Consider the following 27975-nt stretch of genomic DNA (forward strand, 5'->3'; position numbering starts at 1 on the left):
CATGAATGCCTGAAGCCACAGAAAATTCCAAGCCCGGGATATGCCTATGCCTCTGTGTGTGTGTGTGTGTGTGTGTGTGAGAGAGAGAGAGAGAGAGAGAGAGAGAGAAGGTTTAATTTATAAACTAGGCATAATAAAAGGTTACAGCTATATAACAATAAACTCTAATAAGAGGTACTTGAAGGTGATGTCTCACATTCTCTCAAAATACCTTTGTTGTTCCAGGAAACATTCATGAACTCCAAAAAGACCACCAAGGAGCTAATTCCGATGCAATTACATTAGGGTCTCTTTATTCAAACACAAGCTAGGGCCACACCACCATCTCTCACACAGGAAAACGGGGTGAGACAGCCCTAAGCTTAGTTTCAAGCAAGCATTTATAGAGACAAAAGGGGGGTTTCTAGCCTGGCAAACATCTGATTGGGGGCCCATTATGGCCTTTAACATAATTGGCTGGTGCTGGGAGCCTAACCATAAACTTAACTTTTGTGGGTTTTTTGTTTGTTTGTTTTTTGTTTTATTGTTTTCCCCTGATTGGTGGTTGTTAAGAAGTGAAGTGCCAGGGGCAGGCTTGTAACCTGGGGGTGCAAATTTTTTTGGGAGTAACTGGAAACTGGTGTTAGACACAGGTCTTGTTGGGGAGTAATCTGAAAACTGGTGCTAGGTACAGGCCTGTTAGTTAACTCGAGTTCAACCTTTAAACCAGGTTCTCTAAGATGGAGTCTAAACCCAAAAGATCTGGTCTCTCGTCTTATAACCACCCTTGTGGTCCCTGGGTGTTTGAACCTGTGGAAAGTGACGTTGGGATAAGAGGACACCACAGTACTGATATTGTAAATGTATGCCAATCATTTGCATGCATGCATGCATGCATGCATACATACATACATACATACTTACATACATACATACATACATGTGTTAAGGCATCTGTTCTTTATTTTATTGCCTTCCTTTCATGATTATATTTCATATATATATATATATGTATATATATATAACTCATGTTTTGAGCTGAATGAATTACATCCCTCTAATCCTTTTGTTGAAGACGTACTAGCTGGTGTTCTCAGAACATGGCTGTATATAGAGACAGGGTCTTTTCAAGCGCTCATTAAGTTCAAATGAGGTCCCAAAAGTCTTCCTGGAAGCTAGACAAGAGATTTATTAGCTAGAAATGTCTTCTCGTTTTGTTTTGGTTTTTCTTTTTGTTTTTTGAGGCAGGGTTTATCTGTGTATGCCTGGCTGCCCTGGAACTTGCTCTGTGGACCAGGCTGGCCTCAAACTCAGAGGTCCAACCTCCTCTGCCTCCTGAGCACTGGGATTAAAGGTGTGCACCACCACTTAGCAGCTAAAAATGTCAAATTGCTTGTCTTAAACATGCTTATAGAGCTAAGGAAGCCAGGGCAAAGAATAACAATTAGCAAACACACAGAATATCAACAAAGGGGTGGAAATAGTTATAAAATAGGAACTAAAAGCTTGAGGATCGGAAGAATTAAAAAACTTAAGAGGCTGACAGTTCAGCACCGTGGTAGGAAACATACCTAGTGTCTGCATGCATGGGGCCCCTGGGTCAGACACCGATACCACACAAAAAAACAAAACTCAAGTGAAAAAATCCCCAGAAGATTTTTCAAACTTCAACAGCAGTTTTGAGTAATCAGAAGAAAGAAAAAGCCAGCATATTGAAGATATGATCATGGAAATGATTAATTCTGAGAACATGAGGAAAAGAGAAGAGAGAGCCTAAAGACACTGTGTGACATCTAAAGGCACCCCTCTAACACCTCAGATACTGTGTGATACCTAAAGACACTTTGTCACATCTAAAGACACTGTGTGACACCTAAAGACACCATCTGATACCTAAAGACACTGTGTGACACCTAAAGACACTGTGTGACACCTGAAGACACTATGTGACACCTAAAGACACTGCATCCATAATGTAAACTTGGGAAAGGGAATGGGGCAGAAAGAATACTCATGGGAGTAAGACCTTCAGCTTCCTGAACAGGAAACCTCACTGTGCTCTGTGATGGTGTTTTAGCAGGTACTTGATCACATCTGGAATCAACTAAAACCCAAAAGGCTAAGGAACTTTTGCTTAATTGAATCATTTGAAGCTGGAAGATCCACTTCTAATCCAGATATTTGAGGAGTGCAGACACACTTTTAAACCAGACCTTTTGAGGTAGAAGACCCACCTCTACTCTGGGCCACACCTTCTGCTGTCAGACTGTATAAAGGACATGGGAGAAGGAAGCCTCACTCTTTGTCTCTTGACCTTGCCATTGCTACCAAGTCTATTACTTCACTAGCATTAGAGCCTGCTTTGGAATCCCAGCATGCACTGAAGACCACCTGAGACATCCAGCCTTGTGAACTGAGCAACTACTGGGTTCTTGGACCTTTTCATAGGCAGCCATTGTTGGACTAGCTGGACTGTAACCTGTGAACCATAAATTATATATATATGCATACATACACACACCTATACATAGACATATATATTATATTCTATATTTTATAGAATCTTTTCTTTTATAGAATAGAATATATAATAAATACTATATATAGTTTATGCAGTATGTATTATATATATTATATAGAAATATATATATGTATAATTCATTCTTTAACTCTTGTTACTATAGAGAACCATGACTAAGTCATGCTCCAAACAAGACAAATCTGGAGATCTGTGCAGAGATCCCTATAGTCAAATTGTCAAAATCTCTAGACACAGGGTCTTGAAATCAGAGGCTGGGGGATATGGCTTGTTGGTGCACAGCTTTTTTTTTTATCAGTCACGTGCAGAACACCACTGGCACAGGTGTTTTGCTGGGCTTTTCAGGTGGTGTCCCTCACCCATCCTTAGTGAGAATAGCTACAGGTTGGGCAGAGACATCTAGAGTTCACAGAGGCTTGGCACGGTGTCAGTGAAGTGAACTGAAACAAGAATAGGTTCCATGGAGCAGCCATAGCTGAGGCAGGGCCTCCTGGAGCAGAATCCACGACTTCAGCATCAGGCAGAGGTTCAGGGTTTCTTGCAGCTGAAGCGAAGGAATTGACTGGCTGACAGCTCTTTGCACAAGGCAGCTGTGCACAGGGGAATGATCTGTCAGCTGTCAATCAAATGGCTGAGTGGCCCATTCTCAACAATTACAGCAAAGGGTGTGTGGGTTTTCAGTAGAGAACTAATGTGAAAGTGTTTAATCTCCAGGCAGCCTGAGGGGGAGTTGGGTCCTTCTGGTCCATCTCCCAGGTGACTACGGAACTAGCATTTTCTAATCCTCTTAAGATGTGACCATGTTCCTTCTGTGTTGTCCACTCTGGAGGTGTGGGAGTTGTAACTGGGCTGTGTAGCTGCTCCTGTCATTTGTGAAACCTCTCTGGTGTTTACTTCAGTAGTAAAATTTGATTTTTAGTAATTAAGTTAGATGTAGACATGATATCACACTTGCATTTTCTACAGTTTTCTCCCTAGTTTGTGTATGTATGTGTACACACACACATGTATATATGTATATACATATATGTATACATATATACACATATACACATACACACATATACATACATACACATACACACATATACATACACACACACACACACACACACACATATATATATTGGTTTTTCAAGACAGGGTTTCTCTGTATAGCCCTGGCTGTCCTGGGACTCACTCTGTACACCAGGCTGGCCTTGAACTCCGAAATCCCCCTGCCTCTGCCTCCCAAGTGTTGGGATTAAAGGCATGTGCCACCACTGCCCGGCTTCCTAGTTATATTTTTAATTTAGCTTTTGTCTTAGATGCCAAAATACAGGACTGGTTGCTTTGGAGTCTGCGGACGTGTGACTTGGGATCTCTTACGTTTCTGGTATTTTTCTCTCAGTTCCTTCTTTCTCTCCACATTAAACGATGTTTTTGTAGTCCCAGAGGTACGTAGTTACTCACGGAAGCCCGTGGATATATCAGTAAGAACGAACTTGTGATGCTTGCTCCCTGAACAAATTGACCTTCCCTAAGAAACCTTCCCTGAAGAGTTTCACTCTGAAGTATGTCGTGAACGGATAAGCACTTCAGGTCCCTTTTGCTTTGTCATGCTACAGCTCCAGGCTGTCGTCCCCTTTCCTGACCAGTGCCCACCCTTTCAACCTTGCTCCTTCTAGCTTTGCTTGCAAGCATTGTTTGGTGTTAGTACAGATGTGACAATGTGGGTCACACACATTCTATTTATTTATACGTACACCAGTCATTGGAAGACAGAAGTTCTGCAGGATCTCAGTCCATTGCTACATACATACATAGATACATACTTAGTATCTGTAGTGTAGCCTTAGAATGACCACCTTGTCACCAGGCAATAGCCGTTTTTCATCTCTAGTCTAGTATTACAGAGCCAATAGAGTATAGTCTGCAGCTATCAAAACACTACATAGTGTTGGATTGCATTTTCAATCTACATTGGTTGACTCCCAAGACTCGGAAGCCTTGGATATGATTAATTAACTGCGTGTCACTTTTTGTGTGTTTTATAACATGTATGCAGCATAAAATACAAACTACGGCATTGACAGCAGACCCGCCCAAACAGAAAGACTGCATGTCACTTTTTGTGTGTTTTATAACATGTATACAGCATAAAATGCAAACTATGGCATTGATGGCAGACCCACCCTACACAGAAAGACTTTCATGGCTTACTTGATATCTGTCTGTCCAACGTGAGCTCTGACAGTATCTGCACTTGCAAGTCTGCATTTACTTTCTTCCAATCTAAACAGACGTGCGTGTGTGTCATTGGGTATGCTTTCCCATACTAACATTCACTTTTCTCTTTCTGTCTGTCAGACACAAATGTGTCTTTCAGGATCCAGATCTGCCACCACTTTCCTGGTTTTCTCTATTTTCTTTGCACACTTTACATCCCCAGAATAACCGATCTACAGTTGTCTCTGTTTAGTATTTGAACTGTAAGCCACAGTTGTTTCTTATGATCTGGTATATAACAAGCACAAGTGTTGGATGCACATCTTGTTCTTGAACAGAGAGAAGTTTAAAGCTCTCTCCACACCACTCTCCAGTGCGTTTACCAGCCAACAACAAGGTAGGTACTGTGGTCTGGATGTGTCTGACCTAAAATTCAGCTGTTACCACTGCGACAGTCTTCAAAGCCAAGGCCTTGCATTTGGAAATGTAGTTTGAGGAAGGAAGGTCACATACCTAGCTTGCCAGAGGCCTTGACGAGCATCCTAAGGAAATAAAAATGAAACACCCTCCCCAAAAAAGGAAAAGGAAGAAAGGGCCTTTAAAAGAAGGAATTAAGGTAAGAGAGCTTCTCCAGCTGGATTGAAAGGTGCCCTTTGTGAAGGTTTGGCTTTGGTTGTGGGCTTTGCACGTGCTAGGTAGCTGTAAAGAGTTTGGCAAAGGCTTATCTCTCTTGCCCTTGTGCTGTTTGTTGTAATGTCTTAGGGTTCTATGGTGAAGGGCGTAAGCCTTTTTTTATTGTATACCAGAGTGAGATCGTTCTTGCTTGATGTTCAGGAAGGCATCTCAGGACCAGCAGTATTCCAGAGTTTATTTGTTTTGCTTTTTAACTTTCAAAAATGATGTTTTTACTTTTATGTGTGTGTGTCTTAACCTGCCTGTATATCTGTGTACCACTGTGTGCCGTATCTGTGGAGGTTAGAAGAGGGCACTGGATCCCTGAAAACTGGAGTTACTGATGATTGTCACCCTGTAGGTGGTGAACCAAACCTGTCACCTGGAAGAGCAGTCAGCTCTTAACCATCTCTCTGGACACTGTTTTCCGTTTTTAGTATAGGATATGCCTTCAAAGTGAGAGAGAAGGGGGGAGAGTAAAAGGAGATTGGAGGTACAGACTAGAGCACAAGCTGCTATGTCCTTACCACAGGCAGACTACACCTTATGGGTCCAGGAGCCCTGGGCTTGGCCCCAGTGGCTTGAATTCTCTTCAGAATTATGTTTTTTTTTTTCTTTTTCTTTCTCTCAGTAATTTTTAAAAATTTTTTTATTAGATATTTTTTTCATTTACAATTCAAATGCTATCCAGAAAGTTCCTTATGCCCTCCCTGCTCCCCAACCCACCCACTCCTGCTTCCTGGCCCTGGCATTCCCCTAAATTGGGGCATATAATCTTTGCAAGACCAAGGGCCTCTCCTCCCAATGATGACTGACTAGACCATCTTCTGCTACATATGCAGCTAGAGACACGAGCTCTGGGGGTACTGGTTAGTTCATATTGCTGTTCCTCCTATAGGGTTGTAGACCCCTTCAGCGCCTTGGGTATTTTCTCTAGCTCCTCCATTGGGGGCCCTGTGATCCATCCAATAGATGACTGTGAGCATCCACTTCTGTATTAGCCAGGTACTGGCATAGCCTCACAAGAGACGGCTATAGCAGGGTCCTTTCAGTAAAATCTTGCTGACATATGCAATTGTGTCTGCATTTGGTGGTTTATTATGGGATGGATTTCCAGATGGGGCAGTCTCTGCATAGTCCTTCCTTCCGTCTCAGCTCCAAACTTTGTCTCTGTAACTCCTTCCATGGGTATTTTGTTCCCCATTTTAAAGGAGGGACGAAGTACCCACACTTTGGTCTTCCTTCTTCTTGAGTTTCATGTGTTTTGCAAATTGTATCTTGGGTATTCTAAGTTTCTGGGCTAATATCCACTTATCAGTGAGTGCATCAGTCTGGTGCTTCCTCAGAAAATTGGACATAGTATTACCGGTGGATCCAGCAATACCTCTCCTGGGCATATATCCAGAAGATGTTCCAACTAGTAAGAAAGACACATGCTCCACTATGTTCATAGCAGCCTTATTTATAATAACCAGGAGGTGGAAAGAACCCAGATGCCCTTCAACAGAGGAATGATACAGAAAATGTGGTACATTTACACAATGGAGTGCTACGCAGCTATTAAAAACAATGAATTTATGAAATTCTTAGGCAAATGGATGGATCTAGAGGATATCATCCTGAGTGAGGTAACCCAATCACAAAAGAACTCACAGAATTATGTGTTCTATGTAAGTCATATTTAAAAAATTGTTTTGTTACCCAAATAAAATGCCACATTTGCTATGTCTAAAACTTTCTAAGAATCTTAATGTAGTGGTACTTGCATGTAATCTCTAGCCACTTGAGAAGCTGAGGCAGGAGGATTGACAAGTTTAGGTACTTCTTGGGCTACATAGTGAATTTGAGGTCATCTTAAGCAAGTTTCTTTCCAAAACAAAATGCAAAGGGCCAAGAATGTAGCTTAGCGGGAGAGTGCTTGCCTGGCATACACAAGGGTCAGTGTTTGATCCCTAGAGTAACCACAAAAGAAACACAAAACTGCAGGGAATGGAGCCACCTATATGTGCTCTTCTGTGACGTGTTCCTTCTATGTCTCTTCTGGTGCTGAAGGCAGAGCAGAGCATCATGAGTGGTAGGCTAGTGTCCTGTCACTGAGAGAAGCCATCATCCCTGTCTGTCTGTCTGTCTGTCTGTCTGTCTTAGTTAGGGTTTTGCTGCTGTAAACAGACACCATGACCAAGGGAACTCTTAAGGGACAACATTTAATTGGGACTGGCATACAGGTTCAGAGGTTCAGTCCATGATCATCAAGGCAGGAACATGGCAGTGTCCAGGCAGGCATGGTGCAGGAGGAGCTGAGAGTTCTACATCTTCATCTGAAGGCTGCTAGCAGAAGCCTGGCTTCCAGGCAGTTAGGATGAGGGTCTTAAAGCCCATACCCACAGTGACACACCCACTCCAACAAGGCCACACCTACTCCAACAGGGCCACATCTTCTAATAGTGCCATTCTCGGGGCAGAGCATATAGAAACCATCACATTGTCTGTCTGTCTGTCGGTCTGTCGGTCCGTCTATCTATCTATCTATCTATCTATCTATCTATCTATCTATCTATCTATCTATCTCTGGAGATAGCATCCAACCATCTATATCTGGAGATAGCATCTTACTAAGTTGGTCAGGCTGATCTTGAACTTTCAGTTCTCTCGCCCCAGCCTCCCAAGTAGCTGTGATCACAGGTGTGTGCAGCCACCATGCCCACCAAGATTTGTGCAGGACTGTTTCTGAGATTCACTCAATGGGATTTCTTTTCACTGATACATTTCCCTGAGTAAACATACCTCAGCTATCACCTCATGGACACTGGATTGTTTTCAGGTTTGTGCTATTGCTAGTTAATGCTGGTTTAAATAGTCTTTAGAAATCTTCATTAATATATTTTAATTGTCCATAATGGATTTCATTGCCACATTCTCATATATAGCATAACGTGCTTTGATCATATTCATATTCACCCTCTATCCTTTCTTACTCTTCCTATTCTTTTAAAATTCAAATTAAAGTGTCCTTTATTGATAGATCTTATTTTTTAAAAAGGTTTATTTATTTTATATATGTGAGCACACTGTCACTCTCTTCAGACACACCAGAAGAGGGCATCAGATCTCATTGCAGATGGTTGTGAGCCATGTGGTTGCTGGGAATTGAACTCAGGACCTCTGGAAGAGCAGTTGGTGCTCTCTTCAATCCCTACTCTTCCTATTCTTTCAGACTCCTTTTCTTCCCAACTAGTGCCTGTGTGTGTGTGTGTGTGTGTGTGTGTGTGTGTGTGTGTGTGTGTGTGTTTTAATGACCCAGTGTGTTGCACTAGAGTTGTTTAGAGGACCTAGGCACCTGACCAGTGACTGCACCACTATGTCTTGCATAGCTTGGTCCTGGAAACCAGACTAGGGTAATAAGGAAATGAAGACATGGCAGACATGCATATAGAAAAGCTGGGATCAGGTGGGCTGTGGTCTCTTACTGTGCATCCCTGAAACTCAACATATATTATTATGTATGTATGGGGACAATCTCAGGTCATTCAGGAGCAGGGAGCTGAGCTTCCTAGTTCTTGCACACACTGCTCAATCAGTTATAAACATGTGAACCAGACCACAGGAGGGCTTTGCAAGTTCCCATGGGTCTGAGGCATGGCTGTGCCCGTGTTCATGGTACACAATATACTCACGACTCCATCCAGTCCACACACTATACCACTGAAGAAATTCCCCCTCACCAGTAACAGTATAAATCCTCCAGGTGGGAACTGCAGTGTCTGAGCTCTTGTACAGGTTTCATGCCAGTTGTTGTAGCTGCTGTGCATTTAAGAGTGCAATGGAGCCGTCCCTCTCAGAAGTCAGTGTTCCACACCAGTCCTTGCTGCCCTGACACTTTCAGCCCTTTCTTCTACAGTGTTTCCTGCGAGCTGGCGCACACATGTGATTGCCTGCCGTCCCCACTCTGGCTGAGTACTTGACTCTCACTCAGAGATGAGCCCTTGTAGTTTCTGCTTCTAACTGCAGAGAGCAGCTTTTCTCAGTAAACCTGACAGCAGCAGCAATCCACAGGTAGAAAGAGTTACCAAGAGGCAATTTGATGGACATATCATGTCCACTTAGCAAAAAATGGACATAGATAGTCCCCCTAGGCCCTTCAATATCCCCAGCCATGGGTCTCCCAGTGGGTTCTCAGGAGCAGACAATGATTTGCTCCTGCAGAGTGGGCCTTAGATCCCACCAGAGAGCGTCTGGTTATTCTCAAGTAGACCTGCAGCTATTGCATGAATGGGCACACCTTACCTGCTCTTGATAGTATTGCTTAGGTGGGACTTTTGCTTGTGGTTCTTCTTCCCCCAGCAGCCTCAGCATGCTCCAGCACTCTGACGGGTTAGCCAGCAGGAGGAAGCTTCCAGCCCGATTGCAGTGTCTGGTGTCTTCAGTGGAGACTCTTCCCGCTGGCTCTGATGATCAGCCAGCGCTGATGTAATATCGCCGTGTGGCTCCTTTGCAAGAGATGAATTACCCTGTGGTAGCAGAATCACTAGATCATGAGCAGGTGTCCAGTTTCCTAAGTTAGTGTCAGACTGTTTCCTACACAAGTCGTGGCTACCCATTCCCACTGACTGTGGAGGGCCCTTCCTCGTGGCTCTATTTTCTTGCGGTCAGGGTTACCAACTTAATGAAATGAAGTCTTTAGGGATCTGGGTGCACATTTCCTTCATGGGAAACGAACTCAAGCATCTTCTCCCATCAGGGATCAGGGGCTGTGCTTTTTGTTTTTTGTTATTTTTTTTTACCTTCTGTGAAATTCTTACTATTTTTCAACTGCTGGTCTGATTTTATCTGTGAGAATTGTTTAGATTTTTTACTCTGTGTGTGTGTGTGTGTGTGTGTGTGTGTGCGCGCGCGCGCGCGTGCAGTGAGTTGAGGTAGGGAATGTGCACACATCCCATGGGATGCAGGTATGAGGACATTTATGTCCTCGGGTCCTGGGGACTGAACTCAGGGTCTTCAGACTTTGTCAGGTGCCTGCACCTGCTGAGCCCCATGGGAATTCTTCGTACAGTCCTGAAGCTAAGAATTGACACAGTTGTGTTGCAGGATCTCCTTGTTCACACGTTGGACAGAGGAGGTGAGGAAGAAGTTGTAATGGAGGTTTCTTGTCTGGGGAACTGAGTAGATGGTGGTACAGTCAAGTCTATAAAATAGAGGAGAAGACACAGAGATAGGAGGGAAATGAATTGATCGCTTCCTGTGCAGTCTTCTATGCAGCATCATGGTGGAGATGCCTTAGAGAAATTTGGATCTGGGAGTCTGTTCTGGTTTTCTTTCTGTTGCTGTGACCAATGCTCTGACCCAAAGCAACATAAGGACTTTTGTAAGCTCATATTTCCTGGTAGCAGTCTATTGCTAAGGGCAGGAAGCCGGGGCAGGAGGCTGGAGCAGAAACCATGGAGGAAGGCTGCTTGCTGGCCAGCACTCTGGTTTGCTTCCCCTGGCTCATGCTCAACTAGTTTTCTTATGTAACCCAGGACCACCTGGTCAGGGTGGCACTGCCCTGAGTGGGCTGAGGAGCAGTCAAGGCGATCAGCCACACATGGCCACAGGCCAGTCTGCTCACCCACACAAGCCCACCTTCTTCCCAGGGACTCTCAGCTGTGTGGAGTTGACAGTGAAAACTCATCAGGACAGGGTCCACTGAGACTCAGGCCTTTTCCCTTTTTGCCTCACCAGTCACAGGAAGCCTACACGATCAGCCTCGAAGGAGGCTAAACCAAGAAGTAGTGTGGTAGTTCTCCTGACTTGTTTGTCTCCTACCCACCCCAACTTCTTGTTCAGGCCATTGAGTCTCTAAATCTCTGAAAGAATTCTCAGTCACATGACCATTTCATGTCAGTTATTATTACTTTATTACATTTTGGGTCTCTTACTACTTTCAATACAGTACATTGTCTTTTGAATGTTACATAATACAAAAGGTATTGGACGGTTTTAAAAATAAACTTTAACTACCCATTGATACATACTTGATGACACAAGTTCTTCCATATACAATGCAAAGCATACAAAAAATACATTAGGAATTCTACTTTGTACAGTCGTTCATTAAATAGTATTTACACATACATTTTCAGGTTCCTCTGAGTATCTTGATAACCCCTTGGGAAGATGGTGGTTAAGTTCGTCCTTACAAACTTAAATTTGTAGTCTTACATCTGAAATAAAAGAGCTCAGGTAAACTTAGAACTGACGAGCCTGAGCTAGGGAGGACAAGGAGGGTGTGGGGAGCAGCCTGGGCATGGCACATGGTGAAGGGCGTCGCACCTCCACATAGCTTACAGTACAGAGCTAGGACAGCCATCCCAGCCACTTGAGCGAGGACTCAGACCAGCCCTTAAAGAATTCTTGCTTCGGCAGTTACTTTTGTCTCAGGACCATGGCTTGACCATCATCCTGCAGGAGGAGTAGCAGCTGATGTGACCACGGCTGGTCACCTTTCAGAAGACCAAGGGCAATTAGGACTAGCCATCCACTGGGTAAAGGGGAGTGATGGAGAGAGGCTCTCTGCTGTCCATCCATCGCAGCACCGGGGTGTGTGCGTGGCTTCACTCCAGTTAAGGAGCCCTTTTAGACCTGTAGGAAGAGGAAACTGTATTGAGCGGAATAGACTCTGCTTTCACTTTGGGAACCCAAAGACCCTGGGGCAAAAGGCCTGGTGCATTTTCCTCTGCTACACAATCTCCATGGGTCACGGGTGGGTGGGGGTTGAGGGGACAGAATGGGTTTGTGTGTTTTTTGTTTTTTTTTTTTTTAAGTGAGGAAGTGGGGGGGGGGTGGGCATTTGGCAGCTTTACCCGTGACAGGTATAATAACTGCTCCACTTCTAGACACTAGGAATGTATGACCTAAGAAGGCACCTCAGTGTCTGTGTAAATGGAGAGACAAAGGCACATGCCGGTGCCATGAGTTTAGGGCAGATGCCCCACAGCAAAGCCCAGGGCAGGCGCTGCTCCCCAGACCACCATTTCCTGAAAAAGCAACATCAAACCTACCTTTTTTGGCTAAACGCTTTCATTAAATTCTTGATGGTCTTAGATTCCGGATTCAGACATCTCTGCTCATCATTCTTTTTCATCGTGGCACTATAGAAATAAGAGTGAGATACTCAGATTAACGTCAGGCCAACAGAGCTGATGGCCCTGCAGGTCCATGTCAGAGTTCAGGCACTGTGCCTTAGTTAGAGTCACAGACCCGTCCCTATCTTTCCTGGTTTCCCTCACTTATTTACTGTGTGGTTACGGGAGGGACGTTTATCGGCAGGTGGGCTTGTACTCACATGATCTCAACACGTGGGCAGGATAGGCTCGCAGGGATGATTTCAAGCTTCCCTATGGCCCTCATTCTCACTGGCCCGTCATCGATATGGATGCAGTTGCAGCGGACCGTCCTTGCGAGAGGGATCCCTGCAGGAAGAGAGGGGGAGAGCCAGGAAGGTCAGCACACGGTTTCATTTTAGGCACTTAAAATGGATGAGGTAGTGTTTAGCAGACCCTGTCTGATCTGTGGAGAGACGCATCCCATCGTATCATAGGGCTGAGTGTTTGAATATCTTGGTCATGGTAAAGAGAGATCTGCAACTTGTCAGTTACGAAATCCTGCATTTATGCACTGCTCACAGTATTGGTTAGGCTCAGGCAAGGAGGCATCCGTGCCTTACCCCATCCCACTCTTTCGCCCTTTCTCCTGACTCTCTCTTCCCTCCTTCTTCCTCCTCCCTCCTCCTTTTCTCCCTTTCTTCCCTTCTTCGTTCCTTTGCTTTTATTCTATTTTTCTCTGACTTCAACCAGCCTATGATAAACTCTGCAAGCTGAAGGGATTTCTTCCTGCTTCCCTCTTCTTTATAGGTACACACATTAAAGCTTAAATACATGCTGTGTTTAGAACTGAGCTTAATCGTCTGACTTCTGACTTCGTTAATTAAATGGCCTTGGTGTCCCTTACCTTGAGTCCCACTCAGACCCAGCAGGATGAGGCAGAAAATGACGGCAGCACTTGGGTTCATGGTGCTGATGGGGAGGCTTCCGGAAGGTTGGCTCGGGATGTCTCTCAGCGGTGGATGAAGCGCTTCTCGAGTGCCGGCTGCTGAGGAGTATTTATCTGCAAAGAGTTTCCCTCCCTGAGTCCTGATTGGCTGACTTTGGAGATGACTCAGCAAGGCTCCGCAACCCGAGGGAAGTCCCCTGTAAACCGAGGGCATTGCTTGTGTTTATTGTGACCCATGAACTTGGAATTTCCCTCTCCCCTCTTGTGCTCCTTTTAATTTTTAACGAGTGAGGTAAGTTTCACTTTCCAAAGCGTGAGCTGTTTGAGAAATCAGATGCAGTGCCTTGCAGAATAAGTCTGGAAATGGCTTTAATTCTCATCTTCCTTCTCTCATAAATAAAACACAGAACTGATATCTAAGTCAGGTTCTAACCATGGTTTTTACATTTGTTGTGTTTACACTGTTTATTTTTGCTTTTTACTTCATATGCTTTATTATAAAATACTTGGAATAAACTTTAAAAAAAAATCACACGCCAAATTTAGCCAGATCCAAAGTCTATACAACTTAGTGAACAGTTAGAGCAGGCATTCAGAACAGAAGCCGGAAGTGTCACACTAATGTTTACAAGTTACAAGAGGAATTGCAAAGCTAATTGTTGCCCCGTGCTGATTCTCTCAGGGATGCTTTGATTGTCTTCTTTGTGAGTGTGTGGTTACAGGGTCAAGGATGAAAGTGAGTGTGGATGTCACTCTGCACAGCACCCAAGGCAGCAGATACCTGGGACCTGGAAGAGTAGGTGAGGTTACATAGATCTCGCATAGAGGTGACAGTGATGAAGGGGATGGAGGTGACTCATCCTGGGAATGGGACAGGAGCCTGGAGTGTACCGGTTCAAAACTTGACAACAGAGGCCAAGAGTGAAACCTGTACCCACCAACGGGAACTGGGAAACAGGAGCTGTCACCAGAACAGGAAGGGAGTTGCTGCTTGGGAAAGATAGAAATTTCTAGAGAGCAAAATCCACATTGATGTAGTCCAAGGACTAGAACAGAGCTAAGCTTTCAAGGGAGCAAATCACGGGACAGCCGTGGAATCTGGAAGGACAGACAGAAGGGAATGGGGGCAGAGACAAGCCAAGAGACTTTCGTTTTGCAACCTTCTGCTGGGAGAAGGCTACTGTGAGAGGACGCCATGAGCAGTCTCTCCCAACCTGCTTCTGCAGAATAGACGCTGCGCTGTAGGAACCTCAGAATTTTAGAGTGGAAAGAGGTGCTGAGCAGTTTTACATTAAACAATAAAGAAAGATACATGGTGACAGTTTTATTTTATTTTGTTATTGTACAAGTTCTCAGTCAAGATGTGAAGGAAAAACAGATTTGAGGATGTTAAGAAAAAACAGTTAGCAAGTGGATATATAGTCCCTTACTGAGGAGAAAAGAGTTTAGTAACTATTGCGTAGTGTTAAGCATCTGTTAGTCAAGAGTTTTCCCTCATTCAACCCTCTAGGAATCCAGAAACTCCATCTCTGTAGCCCACGCTCTCAAACACTTGGTTATGCAGTGGCTCCAAAGAGCAGATCCTTGGTTCAGGCTCCAGACTTGCCTGTGTCTGCTTGGCTGAAGTTATCTTTGATGTTTCTTTGGTGTTTCTGGAACTAAACACCTAGAAGGGGTTTAAATTGGACTTGTTTTACACAGAATTTCATGCTAAAATGAAAGTTACTGTAGTATACATACATTGTATCCAGTAAATAGTCACTCGTACTTGAAAGCAGCCCTTTGACTAGAACAGGCCATTTTGCACTGAATTATAGCAGATTATGGCAAGTATGGTATACATGTCATGGAATTTTTGTGGCTAGGAGAAAAATGAACATTTCTTCAAACATATTCAGATCTGTAAAAAAATATCAAAATTTATGACTATAAAGTTAATGTCAAATGACTGAAATAAAAGAATCTATATGGAATTTCCTAAGAGTCCGCTCCCTATGGTCAGAAGTGCTTTGAAGACCCTTGAGGAAAAGTAAGCCGTAAGAGTAATTCCAGTACTTGGGAGGCAGAGGCAGGTAGACCTCCGAATTCCCGGACAGCTTGGTCTATGTAGTGAGTTTCAGGATAGCTAGGGTTACGTAGAGAAGCCCTCTCTCTCTCTCCCTCTCTCTCTCTCTCTCTCTCTCTCTCTCTCTCCCCCTCTCCCCTCTCCCCTCTCCCTCTCTCTCTCTCTCTCTCTCTCTCTCTCTCTCTCTCTCTCTCACACACACACACACACACACACTCAAGAGTGAAGTGTGCTTACGGACTGCACGTGATAGCACACACCTTTAGTCCTAGTACTTGGGAGGTGGAGACAGCTAGATCTCTTTGAGTTCAAGACTGGACTGGTCTACATAGTGAGTTCCAGGACAGCCAGGGCTATGTAGAGAGCCCATCTCAAAGACAAACGAAACAGAAGAGTGAGGTGTGCTTAAACAAATGACCAGGAGGGGAAGCATATGCAAGACAGAAGTGCCTTCCCCCCCCCCCACAGACACACACCATACACAGAGACACAAACACACGCACAGACACACACCACACACAGAGACACAAACACACGCACAGACACACACAAGATACACACATACACACACACACACACACACACACACACACACACACACTCACAGACACAAACACAAATACAGAGGACACCAACCAGCCAGTCTAGAAACATGGAAGAGTGACATGAGGTAGTGACCACTGGGTAGGACCTGGAGTTGAGTTTTGCAGGCTCAGAACACCCATTGTCCCCAATTATCCTCAGTAAGCATGATTTTGGAGAGCTGATTATGCTAAGCAAATCTGATTAAGGCAAATTGTTTTTATTATTATTATTATTACTATTACTATTTTGGTTTTCCAACACAGGGTCTTCCTATGTAGCCCTGGGAGTCCTGGAACTCACAATGTACATTAGGCTGGCCTTGAACTCAGAGTTACCCTTCCACCTGCCTCTGCCTCCCAATGCTTATGATTAAAGGCCTGTGCCACCATGCCCACCCTAAGATGCAAACTAAAAAGTCTGTTCCTTGCTGGTGTGGGCTGTCCCACAACTGGGGTGGCTATCCAAGACATTCGTGTCCCAGTGCCTGGCATGTGAAGTAGCAATATGTGTTCTGCCTGCTGAGAGCAGAAGCTGCTACAGACTGGTCTCAGTCTGTCCTTTCGCCCCCAGGAGAATCAGAGTCCTGGTACAGGTGGGCAGGGAGTCGGCAAAAAGTGACAAACAAATATGGACACAAGGGAGTGTTGTATCTGAATGTAATTTTGTCAAAGTGAGCATCCGACTTAAATATTACAGAAGAAAACAAAGAAGTTAGGTGTCACAACAGCCAAGGTACATTGAAGTTATCTGACACAAAACAGAAATGCCTTCAAAAGACTGGCAGGAACCAGGCAATGTTTACAGTTAAGATAAAAACAGTCCAGCCTAGAGACAGCTAATGACAGGGGCCAGGTGAGGATTTCATACCCTAATCACAATTTATGCTATTCTATGCTATGAGCCTTATGAAAGCTTGTACCAGGGGGTTCTGCTCAAACAGACCTTTTCATGAATAATGCAATACTGTAGTTCCTCCTCAAACCACAAACCTCCTTTTTCCTAGGCCATGGTAAATTCTTGCATATGGGAGTAACTTGGCTGCTCTTTTAAATATCTGTAGGGAATCTCCATTTGTCAAAAGAACTCACCAACTTTCTTCTAATATGCAATGTAGTCTGCCATACCTGACTGTAGTGAAGATTCTTTTTTTTTTTTAAGATTTATTTATTTATTTATTTATTATATGTAAGTACACTGTAGCTGTCTTCAGACACTCCAGAAGAGGGAGTCAGATCTCGTGATCGGATGGTTGTGAGCCACCATGTGGTTGCTGGGATTTGAACTCCTGACCTTCGGAAGAGCAGTCGGGTGCTCTTACCCACTAAGCCATCTCACCAGCCCTGTAGTGAAGATTCTAAGTATACCTTGTTAAGCTTGCCCTGAGATTTCTAACTCCTATCTGACACAGTGAGATGCCTGATTACTAACTGTCAACACTGGGGCATTTCGTCTGGATGAATGACATTCTTACGACATTCCAAGCCCAGGGTCAGCTCAAGGACTGCCTAGGACATTGGTGAAAGCCAGGGAGTAAAAAGCCAGGGAGTAAAGTCCAACCTGATTTAGGTATTTGTAAAATCATTTCTTGGAGGCACCTATAAGAAAACTATAATGAAAGAAAGCACACAGATCCATACACTGACTAACACAGGGACAGGTTTGGAGCATTCTTGCTGTGGGAATGCCAAGGTTCCAGGAGGCTAAGTGTCCGTAAAGCTCTTTGCCTCGAGACTGTGTCCAAGCCGTTAGGCCTGTCATGCAGACTTCACTGGAGTGGGTGGCAAGAAGCAGGACAAAGATTCCTTCTCTTGTTTTGCATGGGCGCCTGCTCAGGGCATCAACCTCATGGATGTAAGCAACATGGGAAACCATTTCAGAGCAGGGGTGGTTTGTACATCAGTAAGAAACCTGCTGTTAGTGTTCCAGCCGCTGCTGACCTACAGGGGGTAGTTGAATGGGAAAAAAAAAAAAAAAAAGAAAAATGATCACTTTTAAAATATATTTTTTCTTTCAGCAATTCCCAAGGCTTTTTTTGGCACATTTGCTTCGCTAGTATTTATTCACTGTTGGGGGTTAACTTTGAAAGAGAGGGAGAGTTACAGAAGTTAGTTTCAGTTTCCACTTCATAGATTTGGCCCGTGGTTACAGCACCAGACCAGAGAAATAAAACCCAATAAAAGCAACCTGTTCTTAACTGCGAGTGAGCACAGACCCCCCCTGCCATCACAAAGGCTTTCTGAGAAACGAAAGCTCTTAGAAGAAGCTCAGAAGCAGAGGCTTCAGAAGCTCGCAGACGGGATTCCCCTCGTTGCTGCAGGGCACCGCTCTGTCCAATGTCCTATGTCAGCAACTTCCCCTGCGCAGCTCTGACTCGGCGCTGGCTGGGTGGACTGCTCCAATGCTTCCCGGTGACACAATCAGCTCTTCACTCCCTGCCAGCTTGAGCCCAGGGCAAAGGAGGTGCTGGCAAAGGGGTGGCAGACACAATCGTGTCTGGGAATGCCCGATGTGGAGCTCATTCCAATGGTTCTCAACCTGGGGGTCCAGACCCCCACACCAGCAAGTTATATTACAATGGATGGCAGTAGCAAAATTATAGTGATGAAGTAACAATGAAAATAACTTCATGGTTGGTGGTCAGCACAACACGAGGAACTGTATTAAAGGGTCACAGCAGTAGGAACGTTGAAAACTGTTTTGTTCTTCTTCCAGACAGGGTTTCTCTGTGCTGCCCTGGCTCTCCCAGACCTCACTCTGTAGACCAGGTTGGCCTTGAACTCACAGAGAGTCACTGTTTTAGACCATACAGTGACTGGTTTTTATTTTGGTGCTGAAGATCCAAATCAGAACCTTAGACATGCTTGGGCAGATGCTCTACCACTGAGCTATGCCATGGCCCCAGCTTCTGTTTGTTTGTTTGTTTGTTTGTTTGTTTGTTTGTTTTTGCAGTGGGGGATTCCTTGGATGATGCAGTTAACACTGCTGATATCTGTTTGCTTTTATACAGAGTTCACAGGCTGTAGATAAATTAGCACTAGAACTGGAGACCTCTAAGAAAGAGTTTTACTGGAAAGTCAGTTTACCTTGTGGATTAATACTAGCACAGAGTGGACTTATAAGCAAGGATACCCCTTTGAGTGTGCGGGTCCTGATGGTTAAAACAAAGGGGAACAGAAAGACAAATTCTTACAGATGATAAAATTCCAAAGAAAACTCTAACGTAACACATTTAACCCAGTCTAGTTAGATATTACTAGCAGCTAGTGTTCTGGGGTGGGAGTGCGGGGAGTGGGCATCTACATGGGAGGCAAATGATTTTAAGATGTTATATAAAAATAATTTATACCAAGTGTGGATGAATCTGAGATTCTACCAACTAAAATAGTACCGTGTTAACCAGCTCACAATTGCCCCTGTGACAAAGTTCCGCAAGCCAAAAGCCAGCCAAATGGCGTCTTGTCTGGGCATGTGCATTTGTCGTAGGCACAGCATGGTGTTTGTGCTTCATGGCCCAGAGCGAGTTTTATGCTGATGTTCCAGTCCCTGCCAACCCTGCACGGGGTGTTTACATGGGGGGAGGCGGAAGTGGAAATGAAGGAAAATGATAACTTAAAAATACATTATTTTCTTTCAAATATCCTCAAGGCTTTTGTTGCATTTATTTTGCTAGTATTTAAAGTTCAGGGCTCACTTAGAAAGAAAATAAGAGTTGAAGAACTTAGTTTCAAGTCAGGTGTGGTGGCACAGACCTTTAATCCCTGCACTCCGGAGGCAGAGGTAGGAGGATCTCTGTGAGTTCGAGGCCAGCCTTGTCTACAAGAATGAGTTCCAGGACAGCCGGGGCTATTGTACAGAGAAACCCTGTATTGGAAAAACCAAACCAAACCAAACCAAACCAAACCAAACCAAAGAGAACAGCTTAGTTAAGTTTCCCTTTCCACTGATTCAGTCGTCCACACATTAAAAACCAGAGCTCAGGATAGGGTTAAATTTGGAAGATGGGGTAGCAAAAAAAAAGATGTTCTTTAATGACCTTGAATTTGGGTGGAGAGTGACCAAGTCTTCATGTTACAAACACATGCAGATGCATGGCTTAGGGATATAAGTTTACAGGGTCACTAAGCAAAATGACAATCCAGCCTGGATACAAGAGGTCCAGTAAAAACTAGTGCTGTATGAAGTGGCACATGTAATCGCAGCACTGGGAAGGCAGAGGAAGGTGGGCCACTGTGAGTCTGAACCCAGCCAAGGCTTCCTAGTACCTAAGCTCCTGACGCTACCCTGGATATTAAGCGGTGGTGATATTTTCAGTCGGCAAAGTGACTGAATTTATTAAAAATCATGTAGTAAAATCAACATTTACTGCATGTTTTCACCTGTGTGAGGCCGTACTATTTTATTTATTCATTTAACTAAAGTCTTAGACTGTTTTGAACAGCTCAGCGATGTTCCATAGCAAGATTCTAGCCTAAGCCTAGGCAGTCAAGTCCCAGAGTCTTTGAGCACACTGCTGTGCTGTCTGTCTGTGTTAGCTTTGCTGTCCCCCTCTGTTGGCAAGGAAGACTCAATGACGTGGATCAATGAATCAGGACATTGGCTCTTCTCAACTTGAGAAGTGTAAACTGAGGAAGAAGCAGTCCTCTTATTCTGACCAAGGTCAAAGGGAGTGCATGTCCCACAGGGACTTCTGGAGAGTAGAAGATAGATACAGCTGTGAATTTGAGAAGATATATGTTTCTCAACAAGAAATCTTTTACTATAATGTTAAAGTAACAAACTTCTGAGCATTGCGTAGAGATCAAGCTGATAATCCATACACTAATTATATTATAGATGAAAACCACTCATAAGCAGGTAACAGTGAACAACAACAAAATACCTTGTAGGAGTTGATGGTTGTGTTTTAAAGAAGACTTGGTATAAATCCATAATGTGATAGAGCGAAGCCCTCCTGGCTTCCTCATCGTGGCCTGGGGAGTGTTGTGTTCTGCTTCTGCCGTGTGGATTTCCTCTCTCCTCATATTAACTTAGCTCAAGCCCTTTGTTTGCTCCCCTTTTAGTAAAAATATTCTTTTATCATAAATAAATCCTGATTACACTTTCCAAACCCTTCCTCTACTCTCCTATTCCTTCCCCTCCTCTCTCACTCTCTTTCTGTTTCATTAGAAAAGAACAGGCTTCTAAGAGATAACAATCAAACACGACAAAATAAAATACAGTAAGACACTACAAAAGCCATCACATCGAGGCTGGACAAGGCATCCTAACAGAAGGAAGCAACCACAAGAGCTGTAGTGCATGCACAGAGGGCCTGCTGCAGGCCTGTGTGCGTCTGCCCTGTGCCTGCTGCTTCAGGGTCTGTTGAGTTCCTGTGAGGTTTGCTCAGTTGGTGTAGAGACCCGTGTTCTCCTCTGGTGTCCTCCATACCTTCTGACTCTTACAACCTTTCTGTCTGCCTTTCCAGGGTTCCCTGAGCTCCGAGGTGGGGAGATTTGATGCAGATGTCCTATTTAGAGCTCCGTGTTCCAAGGTCTGGCACTCTCTGCATATTGTCTGGCTGTGAGTCTCTACATTTGTTCCCATCTGCAGCTGGAGGTAGCTTCGCTGATGCTGGCTGAGCAAGCACCAGTTTATGAGTATAGCTGAACGTTGTTAGGAGTTAATTTATTGCTATGTTCCCTTAGCAGACCAGTAGTGTTTGGCTTTACCCCCGCTCTCTGGGCTATCTTAGTCACCCAAGAAGTATTGGGTATGGGTTCCTTCTTGTGAAGTGGTCCCTAAATCATATCAGACATTGGTTGGTTACTTCACAAGCTTTGTGCCACCATTGCCCTAGCATATTTTGCAGGCAGGACATCATTGTAGATCAGAGGTTTTTGTGGCTGGATTAGTGTTTATGTTTTTCTCATGGTAGCCTGCAGATTACCTTCCCATACCAAAGACACTAGGACATAGGGGTGAAGGTTTATGTAGGCACCAGTTTTCCTTCTCCATGTTCAGTGGATTGTGTGGGTGTTGTCTTCGGGAATGGGGCGGTGCTATCAGTTTGTAGAGAGTGGCTGTGTTTTTCTTCAGATGGAAGGGTATCTTGGGACTTGGAAGCCCAGGAACCATCTCTGAGGGAAGACGATGTCCCAGTGGAAGGGCATCCTGAGACACGGGAGCTCTGAGACGAAGGCTCCTCAGCAGAGGTGCTGCAGCTTCCAGGGGGGCATCCCCAGCTGAGCTGAGGCACCCAGGACCCTCAGCCCTGATCCACTTCTCTTCTTTGCTTCTTTTCTTCTCAGCTTCTTTAGGCGAGTGAGTCACACCAGGCAAGAAATCTCATAAAAGAGATTAATTGGAGGGTCCAGGGTGTGGAAGAACGAATCCAGGGATAGCTGTCCTCTGCTCCCAGGAGTGGACAACAGGACAAAAAGGCCGTGCTTATATAGGGGTTCTGAGGGGGTGGAGCTTCTCAGGGCAGAGGTTTCCAGAGTGAGGACTGGTGGGATTTCAAGTCTTGAGTTTGAGGAACTCAGGGATTGGTGGGTTTCCTGCTCAGGGATTGGTGGCTTTTTTTCACCCTCCCCCCCCCCCCCCCCGCATGCGGCCCCAGGGTTAGGGTGGGAAGTCCTTCTCTGCTTCAGCTGGCTTTTGCTGAGGGGCTGCTGGGGTTCGGGGAGGCTGGAGAGGAGGTGCTGCCAGTGTGGACAGCTCCTGCGTGGTGTTTCACGAAAGCTGTAGGGTGAGGCAGGAAAGAAGGTGTCGCCACAGTGGACAGCTCCTGAGGGGCAGCTCCCACTGAGCCGGGGAAGGTAGTGCACCACCGCGGACAGCTCCCGCAGCTCCTGAGACAGCCGCGGGCTGAAGAGATGAGGTACAGTCATTTTTGATGCTATAATTTTGGACAGCTCCTGTAGGGCATTTTACTGTCCTGCCGTAGGCATCTTCCAGAAGAAACTCTCTTTTTGGTACTTACACAAAACTGAAGTTGAAAGTCACATCATGACTTCAGACCTGCCCAGCCCAGTTACCGCTGTCTTGAAGGAAGAATTAGTGACTAAGACAAGAGGAAGCACCTACTCTCCCCCTTCCAGAAAGACACCAGTTTTGTAAGTGGGTATTATTTAGAATCCAAAGACTGTGCTGACATCATAAGTATTTACGTTTATTAATTAGTTATATTCTCAGTCCTTTAAGAGTAGTTTAAAAACAACAACAACAACACAAAGGTCCTAATACAATCCAACTCAAGGATGCACTAATTTGATATTTCACATCCTGAGAGCTGACAGTAGAAAATACGAAAAGCCTTTTTGTTCGTAACTAAACAATTATATTTCTGTAAAAGCAAGTATCCTCGAAGGCCCAGGAAAAAACCACTTCGGTTTGTTGCATGTGCGGTGGTCTCCAGTGTGAGTGCTTCAGTCAGGGTTCATTCACTGCATTTCATTCATTGCGTTTCCTGTATCATGGCATGCACAGAACAGTGTACATAGGATGTGCTCAGAACTAAGGTGGTCGTGATGTTCTGTAATGAAGCTTGGGCAAACACAGCTGCACACACCCTGGCCTTATGTGTTGATTTTTGAACTGAGCTTTGGTTGTGGATCCAGAGATCCTGTACTGTTGTCAGGTTGTTTGTTTGTTCATTTGTTTTGGTGACTCCAGATTCAGGTGTCTCATTTACACAGCTATGGACACTCACTTAAGGGAGCTGTGTAGAAAGGACCCGGCGGAGTCAAGTCAGGCGTCAGGGAGACACTGGCAAGCGTGTCTGTCACAGCTGCTATTTCAGGTTTCTCCATGACAGTCGCTGTGCCCTCTCTGAGGTGCAAAGTCTGAGTACACACAGCCTGGCTGGGGCTTTGCTGTGCTTGGCAGGAAATCTCCCTTTGCTTTCCCCTTTTGGCGCAGCTCAGAAAGTCACAATAGGAGAGATTTAACAGAGGTGAAAGGGGCTGGGGTGGGGCAGCCAGGGAGAGTCTCTTCAATCCTAAGTGAAGTTGATTAGATTCCTTTATGACTACTATCGAAGTACATTTCTTTTTCTTTTCTTCCTTCCTTCCTCCCTTTCTTTATTTTATTTTATTTTATTTGGGCATTTCTTTTTTTCTTTACTTTAAGATAGGGTTTCTCTGTGTAGCCCTGGCTGTCCTGAAACTCCTGGTCTGTAGACCAGGTTGGCCTTGAACTCAAGAGATCCTCCTGCCTCTGCCTTTCAAGTGCTGAAATTAAGGTGTATACCACCACACCTAGGTAATTTTTTTTATTGAAATTTTTAACAGTACCTTTTTATCATATTTTTTTCTCATCTTCAGCTCCTCCTCACTAAAGTATATTCCTTTCTATTTTAAAATTTTGTGTAGCCCTGACTGTTCTGAAAGACCAGTCTGGCCTGGACCTCACAGAGATCCGCCTGCCTCTGCCTCCCAAGTGCTGGGATTAAAGGCGTGTATGTTTCTAAAGAATTCTGACAAAAACTTGTGTAGCTCTAAAAAACAAAACAAAACAAAACAAAATCTAAAGGCATCTCAATGTCCAGAGAGCATGTAGTTGTTGATGATTTAATAAGTGTTATAATAGCTTACTAGAGAAACACAATTCTTATTCTTTTCAAGGAGAGACAGAGCCAGCCATCCCTACCATTCATTCACAGTATGACCAAGGAAAAGAACAAAGTACATATTTATATATTTTTCTCAAAGGCAGACTCACAGGAAACAGACTGAAAGAGGTGCACAGATTTTTTTTTCAACATTTTTCTTTGGTGAACAGAACCAATTTATTTTAAAAATCTATCCTTGTTATTGTCACTGATAAAACCAGACGTACAGGAAATACACATCTTAACCCCTTAGAAGGCCTCAGGGGGAAGCCAGTGTGACTAGCTAGGAAACAAACAGTAGTGTTCTTACTAGTTTCTACAACGCAGAAATGAATCGTAGTCTTTTTAAATGAACAAACAAGACAAAATGTGGAAATGTCTTCCTAGATGTTCGTGTGCCTCGTGATATTTGGGGAAAGGAATGTTTATTTGCATGAACAATTCTTTGAGGAATGTTTTACTACACACAGAGATGCTTTTGAATCCAGCACTGGTCCGGATTGCAGTAACAATGCATCCACTGTAACCACAGAAGGTAGCGTGGAGTGTGCACGTGACTTTTAGAGACAAATATTTTTCATAGCCAAGTAGAACAGTTTAGATGTATCGGACCTTCTAGAAAGTTCTGCAGCCTGGTAATACGTGGCTGCATGTTCCAAGACAGCAGAGGGTCAGGTTCCTGGCACAGAGTTCTTATTGGAGGGCTCACAGTCAGACGTTCCCAGGATGTCACATGTTTTGACGCCTTAAAAAATTCTTTTTTTCTATTGCCTGTAATGAGAAAATGAAGAGTTTTACTTACTGGGTTGTTTCGTTTCCTCAGTAATTAAGAGCTGACCTGTAAAAACAACGCGGAGGGGTAAGGATGTGGCCAGGTTTAACCCAGGACCCCTTAACTGGGTGCTTCTGTTAGGATGGTAATGGGGTCTTCCGGCAGTCGCCTGTTCTCTGTGTTCCAGCACTCTCGTGGGTAAAGCACTTTCCGACCTGGCCGACTGGCAACCTACCTGCATTATGAGGCGAGCTTGCTTGGATCTGGGGTCCAGGCACCTTTGTCGTTTATGAGCCTTCATAGTAACACTGGTAAGGGAGACACAAAAGAGTCTTAAACTTTGGTGGGAAAACATCAACCAAACAAAAGCACCCATACCATTGTCACCTCCAGCACATACATCACTTCAACTTTGTCGCAGCCGTTACTCGGGTAAATTACAGAAGCTTTCTCGATCTCTGCCATTTTGACGGCTTTCATCCCGGGGCCGATGCAAAGACAGCGCCCCTGTTTGAACATAAGGAAGCCTGGGACAGACCACAGTGTTGGTTAGTCAGGGCTGTGAAGTGGATGGCAGACGCATTTGTTAATCTCAACTGTGCAGACTGAAATTAAGTTTTTGAATCTCTCTGCATTAGGCTAATTTGCTGTATCCTTGATGATTTCCTTCCTTAATTTTTGTTAATTATTTAATTTAGGTTGCAGACAGGACTCACTTGCTATTTGGACCAGGTTTGCCTCCAACTCACCACAAAGCCCAGGATGACCTTGAACTTGAAGCACTCACTACAAAGCAGCCCCCTCCCCCCATCTTGGCATTATCCTACCTCACTCAGCTCACCCTCCTAAGTGCTGAAGTTATATTACAGTATGAGTATGCTATGAGACCGGCTCTTGATTACTTTAAATAACACCTACACAGTATACAGCAACCCAGAGAACAAAGTGGCTATTTATTTGGAATTATTTTATGACTGGTGGAATGGGTATACAAGCGTCTTTCACAGTCGCTGGTGATCTGTTCTTTACTAAATGAGCAAATAGTTGATAATTTCTTTGATCTTTGTCTTCCCAGTTCAAATTCTAGATTAAGACTAAGTATTATGAATCATGTTGTCTCCCACAGCTGAAACTGTCTTTAAAGCTTCCAGATGCTCCCAGGGAAACCTCAAAGGTTCATTATTTCATAAGAGCAGCAAGAGTTGTAATAATGGCTTGGCTTGTCACATTAACTTCATATCTGGCTTAGCCCAGGTCTGCTGTGATAATCGTGTAAGAACCATCAGCTCACAGGAGAAACACTTCCAGGTTCAGTCATGGGACATGTGAATAATGCTTCTATTTAGAAACAATATTCTTTGGGAAGAGCTTGTGGAGCATTGTCAGTATCCACACTACCTTTAAGTCACTCTTGCCCTCAAGTGACATATTGATCAAGCACGTATGACATTTTTATGACCATTGCCCCAGAGAGAAATTTCCTTTTCTCTATTCTGAAAGTATTGGTCATAACAAATTAGCAGTCTCCTGGTTAAAACATTAATTTTTTCAGAATACCAGCATAATCCCACATAAGATTCTCTGAACAGGCATTGAGGACTGGATAATTGTCAGAAAATGAAGAAATTGGGCAGGGGTGGCGCACGCCTTTAATCCCAGTACTAACAACTGTGGAGGAATACAATGGCATTGTTTACTGCCTAATATTTGTAAGTTGCTCTGACCATAATATCTGTGGTTTATTTGAAATACAAATCGCCAGGTGTGGTGGTGCACGCCTTTTATCCCAGCACTTGGGAGGCAGAGGCAGGCGGATTTCTGAGTTTGAGGCCAGCCTGGTCTACAGAGTGAGTTCCAGGACAGCCAGGGCTACACAGAGAAACCCTGTCTTGAAAAAAACCAAGAAAGAAAGAAAGAGAGAAAGAGAGAAAGAGAGAAAGAGAGGAAGAGAGGAAGAGAGGAAGAGAGAGAGAAAGAGAGAAAGAAAGAGAGAGAGAGAGAAAGAAAGAAAGAAAGAAAGAAAGAAAGAAAGAAAGAAAGAAAGGAAGGAAGGAAGGAAGGAAGAAGGAAAGAAAGAAAATGAATCCATAAACTGATCATTTTCTTTAAGGATTTCCAACATTTGCTGCGCCATTGCTAGAACTTCTTTTTTTAATTATTTATTTTTTATTAGATATTTTCTTTATATACATTTCAAATGCTATCCCGAAAGTTCCCTATACCCTCCCCTTAGAACTTCTAATATGTGAAATAAAGTAAATTTTTAAAACTGTATATTTTAGAGAAAAAGATATTTGAAAAGTAACACAAGGAACAGACAGACTCAGAAGCTACGGGCACCAAATACCTTGAGCAGCTGTGGCCCAGATATTGCAGCCAGGGCTATGGCTGTGACCTTCCTGTTCATCTCAGCAGCCGCTGCAGCTCTCTGCCTGGGCTTTGGAGATCTCTCTTTGCAGAGAGCAACGGCAGGCAGGAAGGCTGAACCTGAGGAGTCTGAGGAGCATTTATAGACCAGCAATCTTCAGGCAGTATCA

The 27975-nt window shown here is 44.2% G+C and overlaps 2 protein-coding genes and 1 pseudogene across 11 annotated transcripts in view; 1 reads left to right on the forward strand and 2 right to left on the reverse strand.

Moving 5' to 3' along the window:
- Positions 1-27975, forward strand: part of Art3 (ADP-ribosyltransferase 3) — an 82830-nt gene that overhangs the window by 3571 nt on the left and 51284 nt on the right. The window contains exon 3 of one of the 9 annotated variants that reach the window (XM_011249389.3): positions 21541-21635. The exons of the other annotated variants lie outside the window; for them this stretch is intronic. The gene's annotated coding sequence lies outside the window, so the exon portion shown is untranslated. The remainder of the gene's footprint in view (positions 1-21540; positions 21636-27975) is intronic. 9 annotated transcript variants of the gene reach the window in all.
- On the reverse strand, positions 11269-13520 carry Cxcl10 (chemokine (C-X-C motif) ligand 10). Its single transcript, NM_021274.2, has 4 exons — positions 13385-13520; positions 12720-12846; positions 12436-12525; positions 11269-12016 (listed from the first exon to the last, which is right to left on the reverse strand). The coding sequence occupies exons 1-4, from the start codon at positions 13443-13445 to the stop codon at positions 11998-12000; spliced, it is 297 nt and encodes a 98-aa protein (NP_067249.1). The 5' UTR covers positions 13446-13520; the 3' UTR covers positions 11269-11997.
- On the reverse strand, positions 24175-27927 carry Cxcl11 (chemokine (C-X-C motif) ligand 11; annotated as a pseudogene). The gene is made up of 4 exons (NR_038116.1): positions 27786-27927; positions 25839-25965; positions 25674-25746; positions 24175-25437 (listed from the first exon to the last, which is right to left on the reverse strand). The product of NR_038116.1 is annotated as a chemokine (C-X-C motif) ligand 11, transcript variant 1, non-coding (transcript).

This window comes from Mus musculus, chromosome 5 (assembly GCF_000001635.26).
Source record: "Mus musculus strain C57BL/6J chromosome 5, GRCm38.p6 C57BL/6J".
NCBI classification, from domain to species: domain Eukaryota; kingdom Metazoa; phylum Chordata; class Mammalia; order Rodentia; family Muridae; genus Mus; species Mus musculus.

Bases quoted from the DNA above. Each gene is read 5' to 3' on its own strand.
- Cxcl10 (NM_021274.2), bottom strand. From the start codon at position 13,445: ATGAACCCAAGTGCTGCCGTCATTTTCTGCCTCATCCTGCTGGGTCTG. The intron at 12,847-13,384 runs GTAAGGGACACC...CTCTTCCTGCAG, and splicing joins GGGTCTGAGTGGGACTCAAG to GGATCCCTCTCGCAAGGACG. The intron at 12,526-12,719 runs GTGAGTACAAGC...TTATTTCTATAG, and splicing joins TGCCCACGTGTTGAGATCAT to TGCCACGATGAAAAAGAATG.